Source organism: Callospermophilus lateralis, chromosome 18 (genome assembly GCF_048772815.1).
Source record: "Callospermophilus lateralis isolate mCalLat2 chromosome 18, mCalLat2.hap1, whole genome shotgun sequence".
NCBI classification, from domain to species: Eukaryota; Metazoa; Chordata; class Mammalia; order Rodentia; family Sciuridae; genus Callospermophilus; species Callospermophilus lateralis.
The window spans coordinates 2,883,076-2,893,593 of record NC_135322.1 but is presented as its reverse complement, the minus strand read 5'-3'; the positions used below and the strand labels follow the sequence as shown (position 1 = coordinate 2,893,593).

General features: G+C 57.8%; 1 protein-coding gene across 1 annotated transcript; it reads right to left on the bottom strand.

Annotated features, from left to right (window-relative positions):
- Positions 1-231: 231 nt before the first annotated feature.
- Positions 232-10,466, bottom strand: Tmc4 (transmembrane channel like 4). Its single transcript, XM_076839018.2, has 15 exons — positions 10,388-10,466; positions 8,657-8,870; positions 8,235-8,380; positions 7,886-8,118; positions 7,628-7,749; positions 3,858-4,005; positions 3,194-3,361; positions 2,811-2,974; positions 2,504-2,630; positions 2,182-2,279; positions 1,810-1,993; positions 1,414-1,544; positions 1,168-1,323; positions 470-548; positions 232-372 (listed from the first exon to the last, which is right to left on the bottom strand). The coding sequence occupies exons 1-15, from the start codon at positions 10,464-10,466 to the stop codon at positions 289-291; spliced, it is 2,133 nt and encodes a 710-aa protein (XP_076695133.1). The 3' UTR covers positions 232-288.
- Between the last annotated feature and the right edge of the window lie 52 nt (positions 10,467-10,518).

Genomic DNA, 10,518 nt, shown 5'->3' with positions numbered 1-10,518 from the left:
CCCTGACGCTACCGGATGCGGCCGCCGATTGGCTGGCATGCTGTCTAGCCCTACGCGCCGACACGCATGCCCATACACCCCATTGGCTAGTCCCGGGGCAAAGCCCTACCCCAGGCTTCAGGACTCAGGTTTGAAAGAGCGCTCAGGAGCCTCAACCCTATTTATTAAAGTGATCAGAAGGTTCAATTAGACCGTCCGTACTTGGCAGCGGAAGCTCTGGAAATCTCGGGACAGGGCTGGGAGGCCGTCATCATTTCTGGGGAAAGTCTGGGGCCTCACGGTGGGACGTCATCCCGACACGCTGGTCGAAGCCCCTTTGGCGGAGCTCATTGCCACTGTCCGCTGTGCCAGGAAGACTTTATTCTGCGCTTCCTGGGATCAAGAGAGGTGAAGGTGAGACACACCTTCTCTCCCCCATGACACTTTCCATGTCCCCGAGGAGCCCTTCCCAGGGACTGCCCTGGCTCACCGTCTTTATCTGGCGTTTGAGCTCAGAGATGAGGCGTCCATAAGAGTTAGCTAGGGCCACGGTATACGCCATCAGGATGCTAAGGGAGAAAGGAATGGAAACCTCTCCAGAAACTCTCTTAGATTATGTTCACCCTATGTCTCATTAAAAAACAGAGACTGGCACGCATGAGCCAGGCCCCAGGTTGAATCCCCGGCAACACAGAACAGGCACCACGGACACACGTCCTGACCTATGTATTTAGACAGGATGCAGTGGTGAACACCTGTAATTCCAGCTACTCGGGAGGCAGAAATAAAAAGGGCTGGAGATGGGGAAATGTAGCTTAGTTATAGAGCGCCCCTGTGTTCAATCCCAGTGCTGAAAAGAAGGGGCAGGGGAAGACTCCAAGACCCCCTCCTCCTTCCGATTCAGGAATTCAGTCTTCTAGGCCCTCCTCTTCCTTAGGAGCAAGGACTCCAGGGTCCCACCCCTCCTCTCACGCCCAGGAGAGCAAGACCCCATTCTCCTCCTCTCAAGACCCAGGAATCTAGTACCGATCCCCAACTCTTCCTTAGGACCAAGCCATCCAGGCCCCAACCCACCTCCCTCAGACTCAGGAATTCATACCCCTGTCCCTTCTTTCTAGGATATCTTGAGGACACAGGTAATGGGACCCCAGATCACATATTCAAACTTAGAAGTCTGTGTCCCCTCACCTGGAGATCAGCAGGAGAGGCACAGCAAAAGCCTGGGTCCCCAGAAAGAAGAGAAAATTCTGGGTGGTCTGAGGGAGGCTGTCAATGGATTCAGGGATCTGGGCCCAGATGGATGACTTCCCCCGGAATGGACCGCACGCCTTAGAAGGTGGGATCCTGGAGGCAGAGACAGGCTGGGCTCAATAGGACCAGAATCAGAACCCTGAGTGAGGGTAGAAGAAGGAGGCAGGAACCGCTCCCACTCACTGGAATATGCTGTAAAACACCGGGACAGCAGAGATGGCCAGACCCAAGAGAAGGACCAGAGGGAAAAAGAAATTCGCGGTGGAGGCCCGGAAGGTGCGGGAGGCTGGAGAGCAGGTGAAGAAGAGGGTGACCTGGCAAAGAAGGTTGGAAAAGGGGTTCTGAGACCCAAGAGTCGCTCACTTATCTTTTTTCCTACCCTAGAGTCCTGTCCCCCACCCCAGGCTGTACCAAGGAACCTGAATTCTAATGGCTGAGACCTAGATGACGGGATGCCCTAGACCCCTTCTTCTGCCCTCCAGCGCTCTCTTCTCAGGACCTAGTAGTCAGAGCACCTGGCATCCTTGTCCAGCCTCCGGGGTGGTCCCAGTACTTGTTGGCTGGGTCCTTCTCACTCACCTTCTTTAGATAGAAAAGCAGCAGGAACTTGACCGTGTTGAGCAGGGGCAGTAAAGGGCAGAAAAAGCTCCCCACCCAGACCACCGTCTGGGCGTAGATAAGCCCCAGCACCTCGTCGGGCACCTGGAACTCCTGGGTCCCGGCGACTCGACCCAGCGCACCGGGACAGAAGCCACAAACCAGCCTGCAGGGGGAGCGGGCGAGGCGGTGAGAGACGTGCCGGCAGGTTTCCCCGCCTCCAAGGCCTCAGCCACCAATGGAAAGGAGCGCGGGGCGGGGTCAGGGGGCGGCGGGGCGAGCAGGGAGGACCGCGCCTTGAGGGCGGGGCCTGCTCCCGGAGAGGCGGAGCCACGGCGAGGGGCGGGCTCTCACTTCCGAGGAAACTGGATGAGCAGCGTGACCGCCAGGCCGCTCAGAAAATCAAAGATGAGGAGTTTGTACATCTCCTGGCCCAGACGAGTCTCCCAGCACTGAAAAAGGAAGAAGCCGCGGCAAATAGCCAGGCTGTAGGGCGCTACCGGTGCATTCTCGGGGTCCTCCTTTTTCCCAAGCATCCACCCCTATAGAGCAACCCAAGCTCCTCCCGCCTCCCAACCCGGACATCAGGTCCCCTTCACCCAGCTCCTCCTTTCCTCCAGGGATCCATGATTTTAAGCCGCATATCGACCCGCTTCTTGCCCCAGGAGCTTCTCACCGGAAGTTCCTTGTAATTATAGCCACAGGTCTTGCAGTCCTCAGCCTGGGCGTCGCCCCCGCAAGTGATCTGATTCCAGAGGGAGAAGAGCAGGACCAGCAGGGATGCAAGGCGCAGAAACACAGTCCTGCAAGGCAAAGGAGGAGGAGGATTTTCCCCATGTCACAGATGAAGAAACTGAGGCTCAGTGTGATCCGATTCTGAATCCAGAACCTCTGGATCCTACATCCATGGGATTTCCCGTCTCATTTGCAGAGCCAGCAACCTGACGGCTGCCATTCCACCACCCCCAGCCCATCCCAGGAACCTGAGCAGGATAATAACGATCTGACGGCTCCGAGTGTAGCCCTCCAGTGGGGCGATCAACTTGAACACAAACGGCAGCACGAAGTTGACCACGGAGATGAAGATGGACGGAAGATAATTCACTACAAGCTTTAGCAGTGGGGTCTGCTGGACAAGGGACATCTCCTGGGAAGGAGGACAAACCAAGCAAAGAGCCATGCCTAAGGGCCTCCCCCAGCCTCTTCTTCCCTCAGGACCATTGAGTCCAGGGTCCAAACACCTCCTCCACCCCTGTGCTCCTAAGATTCCAGGAATCCTAGACCTCGGTTCCCTCCCACAGCCCTCCATCCTTGGAAATGTAGGTTCCAGGGCCCTGGGGCGCTCCTTCCCCAAGACCCTTGATACCTGTAGCTCCACGGTATATCCTGTGGCCCAGAAGACCCCGTAAAAGGCCGCCGCCAGGAGCGCCAACACCAGCAGGTTGAGCAGCGCGCGCACCAGCCACACCTTGGCTTGCTGGCCCAGTGTCCGAGCCGCAGCCTGGCGTCGGACCACTGCTTCCTCCAGTTCCACCTGAGGCCAGGAGAGACGTCCCCATGGGCTCCATCTCCTCAGTTTTGGGGGCTGCCCAGAGCCCTTCCTCAAGTTGAACAGATGCACTCCTCACCTACCAGCTTGTCTCTTGTCCCAGTTCCACCCACTCCTGACCCTACATAGGACCACTCAGGCCCCCTCTCAAGACTCCCGCCCTGCACTTCCTGCCTGGAGCTCCAATCCTGTCTTACCAAGCCGTGCCCGCTCTGGCCAAGCCACCAGTCCACTTTGAACCAAGGTGCCTCAAGGCTGGTCCTGTTCTGCTGGGTACTTGTTCCTGCACTGCTCAGCCTCAGGCAACCCTGTTGTCACACCATGCTCCTCAGCCCTGCCATACCCATGACCTCCCTCCTTAGAAGAATCTCCGACCCGCTTCTCTCCAAAAGCCCTATCACAGGGTTAGGCCCAGCGTCTTCTCAGCTTGGTCCCTTCCGGTCCTTAGGGAGTTGTGGCCCCTGCCCTACCTCAAGCGCACCTGCAACTCATACAGAATGATGCCCTGGCGCAACCGCACATTCTCATTCCCACGGAGGCCAAAGTCCCAGGCTGAGAACACCTGGTGGCTGTAGCTGGTCAGAGCCCCGGATTCAGCCAACAAGGTCTGCTTCAGTCCCGACACCGAGCTGAAGAGGGGAGACCCGTGAGACTGGGTGTTAGAACAGCCACGAGTGGGGGGTCCCAGGGCACCCCTCTAATGGGACAAACGGAACATGAACTCTAAGGTCTTTGGCAAACTCTGCCTGATGGAGAAAGACTCAAAGAGGTGGAACACACATAGTCCTTGGAACCAAAAGCCACAAGGTGCAGAGAAACGTGGGGTCCAGACAACTAAAAGTGACACAGAAGGAGAGAGTGAGTCCCAGAGAGCAGAGGAAGGGACCTGGGAAGGAGACAGAGGCCCAGAGAGGGTAGAGGTAAAGACCACAAGAGACAGAGGGCACAGAGGCCCAGGGAGGGGACAGAGAACCAGAGAAAGGGACAGAAACCATACCCAACCCCACATCCACCTTCCCCCGCTGGCCTCAGCCTCACCTTTCCCATGCACAACCAGGAAGGCTGTACCTCTGAGAGGCCATTCTCTGGGTGTATTTTTTTTTTAACCCGGGATTGAAACCAGGGGTGCCTAAACATGGAACCACATCCACAGCCCCTTTTATATTTTGAGACAGTACTGCTAAATTGTTGAGACTGGCATTGAACTTGTGATCCTCCTGCCTCAGTCTTCCAATTCACTGGAATTACAGGTGTGTACCACCAAACCCAGCTCATTTTGTTTTTGAGCTGGTTGGGACTTCCTTTTTTAGGCAAAAGAGATGCTGTTGGCTATTGAAAACCCATTATGTAACTTCTCCCTGCTCTTAAGATTCAGGCTGCTTCCTAGTATAACCAGCCAGGGTCCGCAACTTCACCTACCTTTGAAACTCAAACCTCATTCATCTTCTTCCTCCTCCTCATACTGGCTTTTTATTTCCCGAGACAAACCCAAACATCTTTCCCACCACAGGGCCTTTGCACTGCAGTGTGCTTTGCCTGGAATGCTGGAATCTTGGCTGTCCACCTGGCTGGCTCCTTGTCTTTCCAGGGCCCATCTACAGATTCCCCAGTCAGAGAAACCTGTGCTGACAATGCATCTAATGAGGGTCCCCTGCCATTCTCTATTACAGGGGTTAGCAGCCCCTGTGTCAAATCCCACTCAACACCTGTTTTTGTAAATATTGGAACAGCCACACCCACTTATTTGCATGTCACCTATGGCTGCCCTCACGAACTATGATGGCAAAGATTAGTTGGGACTAGACTGCGTGACCCTCGAAGATGAAGACGCGTACTCGCTAATTTACAGCAGTCTGTTGGCTCCTGCTGTCACACCATGCAGCCTGTTTTTTTTTTTTTTTAATTTAAGTTTTTTAATAGTACGTTTGATTTTTTTCCATAGATAAAACCTGACTCACTCTGTCTAAAATCAGGGCAGGCCAGAGGAAGTAGCTTTTTTGTTTGTTTGTTTTGTTGGTGCTAGGGGTTGAATCCACAGGCATCTTACCACTGAGCCTCCCTAGCTCTTTTTTTTTTTTTTTAATTTAAATTAATTTTTATTATAGGTTGTTCAAAACATTACATAGTTCTTGATATATCATATTTCACACTTTGATTCAAGTGGGATATGAGCTCCCATTTTTACCCCATATACAGATTGCAGAATCACATCAGTTGCAGAACCATTGATTTACATATTGCCATTCTGGTGTCTGTTGTATTCTGCTGCCTTTCCTATCCTCTACTATCCCCCCTCCCCACTCCCCTCCCGCAGCCTGTTTTTATACAGGGTCATTCCCTGACTCAAATTACTGATGTTTGCTCATTCCACATCTGTCCCACTGTTTATTTCCCCTCCTGGGCTGGGCTGTAAAGCACGCAAGGGATGGGGACCCTGGGGTGGCTCCCATGCCTGGCCACAGTGTCCAGCTCATAGGAGACATTCCATTTTAAAAAAAAATGTTTATTCTTAAGTTTTAGGTGGACACAATATCTTTATTTTACATTTATGTGGTGCTGAGGATGGACCCAGCACCTTGTGCATGCCAGGTGCACACTCCACTGCTGAGCACAACCCCAGCCCCTCCATTCTTTTTAAGTCCTTGATTTCCTTCTTGAACACACTTGTTTCCTTGGGAGTCTCCCTGTCCTGCCTGAATGCCAGAGTCCCAAGTGTGTACTCTAGTCCCCACCCACATATCCAACGGCATGCGTAACACTGGGTCTGAAAGCCACCTGGGTGCTTGGGATGTGGCTCGAGGGTGTCGCCTGGCATGCATTAGGCCTTGGGTCCCATTCCCCCCCAATATCAAAATAAAAGGCACCTCAAAAATCACTGGGTCTAAAGCTGCATCCCAGATACCCTCACCAGCCTGCTCCTCGTACGGCCCGTCTATCTCAACCTCTACCCTGCCGTGTGTGGGTCAACAGGAGTCCTCTGGACTTTGATTTCAACCACACCCCTAATACAGTCAATCAGGAACCCCTGTAAATACATCCAGCGTAACAAGATGAAAACCAGGCCACAGGACAGTGCGAGTAGAAGGGCGTGGTTACAGGAGCACCCTCTCTCTCTCTTTCTTTCCTGGTGCTGGGGATTGAACCTGGAGGTTCTCTACCAAGAAGCTACATCCTCAGCCCTTTTATTTTATTTTGAGACAAAATCTTTTGCTTAAGGCTTCACTAAATTGCTGAGGCTGGCCTCAAACTTGTGATCCTCCTATCTAAGCCTCCTGAGCTGCTGGGATTTCAGGTGTGTGCCGTCAGCCAGCTCCTGATCTCTTCCTTGATACCAGTGGAAACTCAAACCCTTTCCTTTTAAATACTTGTGGCATTTTTAAAGATTAAAACTAACTCCAAAACTGACCCCTTGTCCCCACCCTGCTTCTCCCATCAGATGGTGGTCTGTGCCATCGCTTGTTACCTGGACTCTGGCAGTGACCTCCTAATGGACCGCCTCCCCTCACTCACTCCTTCCTTCCCTCCCTCCCCTTCTCTCTCTCTGCCTCCTTCCCTCTCTTCCACAAGCCCACAGGGGGACACTATCATTCCCTGACTCAGACCAGGATGGCCTTCTGTCCGAGGACCTGCTGGGCTGGTGCCTGCCGTGCTCTGGCCCTCGGTCCGCCTGGAAGATCTTCCCCCAGGTGTCTGCCTGGCTGAAACTCTCGCTTTCTCAACGTCCTCCTTTCAACACTGTGTTCTCAACAATGCTTCCCTGACCCCCTGCAATATAGCAGCCTGGCCCACGCATCACCGGGATGTCCCTCGCTCTGGCCCTGAGTAGCTTCCGGCAGCCTGTGCAAGTGACACGCTCCTTACCTATCCCCCAAGTGCAATGTAAGTGCCACTGCGATGAGACTCTGTGCCTGTTTTCCTTAGTGATGTGTCCCAACATTTAGAACACTGCCTGGCACAGAGTATGAATGAGTGAAATCAGCCCTGTTTGTAGTCTATACAGCTCTATCCTAATCAGAAAGCACAAAATACACGTGCTTACTTAACCTCCTCCCTCCCTCTGGCCTCCAGCCTGCTGGGGGGAGGACCCACCACCTCCTGTGTGTCCCTAGCCTATGTGCACAAGAAGCATCTTAAAACAGACTTCAAGTCAGAAAGGAGCACAGAGCGAGAGCCAGGATATTTGAGGAGGGCATTGACCACCACCACTCACTCCCCTCCTGTCCAGGGTATCAGGATGTGGGCAGAACTGACCGGTGCAGGATGAGCAGGAGGCAGATGAGGCCCACGGCAAAGACTGAGCACAGGTAGGTTACGGCCAGGTACTTGCGGGGCGGGTAGAACCCGTAGAAGAGAGGAGACCATTCTAGGTAACCCTGTGAGGGGCAGATCGGGGTCAAGGTGGAGGCAGGGCCCAGGAAGTAGGCAGCCAGGCCTTTGGGGCAGGGCTATAGATACAAGTCACGGGAACACCAGTGCTCGAAGGTGGGACCTATGGAGCCCACCACCTACCTCTCCAGAGAGCAGGTTGAAAAGCTGCGTGGGAAAGGAGACCAGGCCCTGGGTGTGGGGGCTATAGGAGTTGCAGGGCGAGGAGGTACCAGGGCCGGGAGGGCCGGGGGGAGCCCCTTCCAACCAGGTGGGCAGCAGCGTCATGCAGGCCCCGAGCACAGAGGCCAGCACATTGAGCAGCAGCAGGAAGCGCAGCAGGGAGAAGTAGGACTCGGTGCCCCCGCCAAACTGGCCTGCAGAGGGGCAGGGCTCAGTTCCTCCTGCTCAGCTCAGGCCCAGAGGCCCAGGCCCAGCCTCCCCCCTCAGACCTGGGGTCGGAACCCAGCCCTCCCCCTCAGGCCCCACCGACCCCCGATCCTCTTCAGGGTCCAGGCCCAGGGCTGTAGGCCGCGCAAGCCTTCCTTCATCTTCTCCTTGGACCGAGGGAGCAGCCGTGCCCAGTGGGCAGTCCTCGGTCCAGAGCCCAAGGCCACTTGTTCCCTGGCCTGGCTCTTTCTGGAAGGGAAACAGTCAGAGACGAGAACCAAGGGCGTGTCAGCACAGACTGGGAACACCCAAAGGTGCTGTGCTGTGCTGGCTCCCAGAAGACTCTGTGGCAAGGGGACAGAAGTGACCCTACCCACGCAGAGCAGGGAGACGGGAGGAGTCACAACGGGTGGCTCCTGAGGGATGCGTGTGCTTATGTGGGAGCCACAGGGAAAGACAGGGGGCAGCTGCTGGAGGCAAGGAGCGGTCAGCACCTGAGGAAGGGCTCAGGGAGAGCTGCTGTACCTGTGAGCCCTCCTGGCCTGCATGGGCCACGGCAACTCCCGGGATGGGCGAGGGTCCCGCAGCTCGCTTTGGCTGGCTTCTGCAGAGGCCTGCCTGCTCCTCTCTCCATCCTCATCCTCCTCTTCCAGGGTCCCCCAGGGCAGCATCCCAGGGCCACGGTACCGAAGGGTAGCAGCACTGGGGAGCTGGTGCAGCACAGAGGCCAAGGACTGGCCTGCGCAGGAGAGCAGAAGGCTGGGAGGACACAGGGGTCCGGGCCCAGCCTCCCCCCTCAGACCCAGGGGTCCGGGCCCAGCCTCCCCCCTCAGACCCAGGGGTCCGTGCCCAGCCTCCCCCCTCAGACCCAGGGGTCCGTGCCCAGCCTCCTCCCTCAGACCGAGGGGTCCGGACCCAGCCCCCTCCCTCAGGCCCAGCCCCCTCCCTCAGACCCAGGGGTCCGGGCCCAGCCTCCCCCCTCAGACCCAGGGGTCCGGGCCCAGCCTCCTCCCTCAGGCCCAGCCCCCTCCCTCAGACCCAGGGGTCCGGGCCCAGCCTCCCCCCTCAGACCCAGGGGTCCGGGCCCAACCTCCCCCCTCAGACCCAGGGGTCCGGGCCCAGCCTCCTCCCTCAGACCGAGGGGTCCGGACCCAGCCCCCTCCCTCAGACCCAGGGGTCCGGGCCCAGCCTCCCCCCTCAGACCCAGGGGTCCGTGCCCAGCCTCCCCCCTCAGACCCAGGGGTCCGGGCCCAGCCTCCTCCCTCAGGCCCAGCCCCCTCCCTCAGACCCAGGGGTCCGGGCCCAGCCCCCTCCCTCAGACCCAGGGGTCCGGGCCCAGCCTCCCCCCTCAGACCCGGGGGTCCGGGCCCAGCCTCCCCCCTCAGACCCGGGGGTCCGGGCCCAGCCTCCCCCCTCAGACCCGGGGGTCCGGGCCCAGCCTCCCCCCTCAGACCCGGGGGTCCGGGCCCAGCCTCCCCCCTCAGACCCGGGGGTCCGGGCCCAGCCTCCTCCCTCAGGCCCAGCCCCCTCCCTCAGACCCAGGGGTCCGGCCCCAGCCTCCTCCCTCAGACCCAGGGGTCCGGCCCCAGCCTCTTCCCTCAGACCCAGGGGTCCGGCCCCAGCCTCCTCCCTCAGACCCAGGGGTCCGGCCCCAGCCCCCTCCCCCAGACCCAGGGTCCTGGTCCAGCCTCCTCCTTCAGACCCAGTCTCCTCCCTCAGACCCAGGGTCTGGGCCCAGCCTCCCCCCTCAGACCCAGGAGTCCAGCCTCCTCCCTCAGACCCAGGAGTCCAGCCTCCTCCCTCAGACCCAGGGTCCAGGCCCAGCCTCCTCCCTCAGACCCAGGGTCCAGGCCCAGCCTCCTCCCTCAGACCCAGGGGTCCAGCCCCAGCCTCCTCCCTCAGGCCCAGCCTCCTCCCTCAGACCCAGGGTCCAGGCCCAGCCTCCTCCTTCAGACCCAGCCTCCTCTCTCAGACCCCAGGACACAGGCCCAGCCTCCTCCCTCAGGCCCAGGAGTCCAGGCTTAACTTCCTTTTCCTTTACTTATGAGCTTGGAAACTTGTCCCCTCCTGAGGCACTGAGACCCTGGCTGTCCTCCCCCATGAGTCTGGGTCTCCTAACTCCTCCTCCTCATAACAAGGGATAGAATTCTCCAGTTCCCTTCTCCCCTCTCCTCTCTGCCCTGAAAACCAGGGCCCCCACCTCCTGAGCCCCCCCTGGCTTTGAGGCTGGTGGACCTGCACCCCGAGTTCTCCCACCTCCCCTGGCTTTCTGAGGGGCTGGCTGCTCCCCAGAGGAGCCCCAGGCGTCAGGGTCCCAGGTCCGGTTTTCCTCCATGGCGCCAAGCCTGCAGCGTTTCCGTCTCTACAGGGTCCCTGGGCGGGGACTG

Excerpts from the sequence above, each read along its gene's own strand:
- Tmc4 (XM_076839018.2), bottom strand. The coding sequence starts at position 10,466 with ATGGAGGAAAACCGGACCTGGGACCCTGACGCCTGGGGCTCCTCTGGG. Across the intron at positions 8,119-8,234 it reads GACCCTGAAGAGGATCGGGG|GCCAGTTTGGCGGGGGCACC; the intron begins GTCGGTGGGGCC and ends GCCCCTCTGCAG. Across the intron at positions 2,631-2,810 it reads ATCGTTATTATCCTGCTCAG|GACTGTGTTTCTGCGCCTTG; the intron begins GTTCCTGGGATG and ends TTTGCCTTGCAG.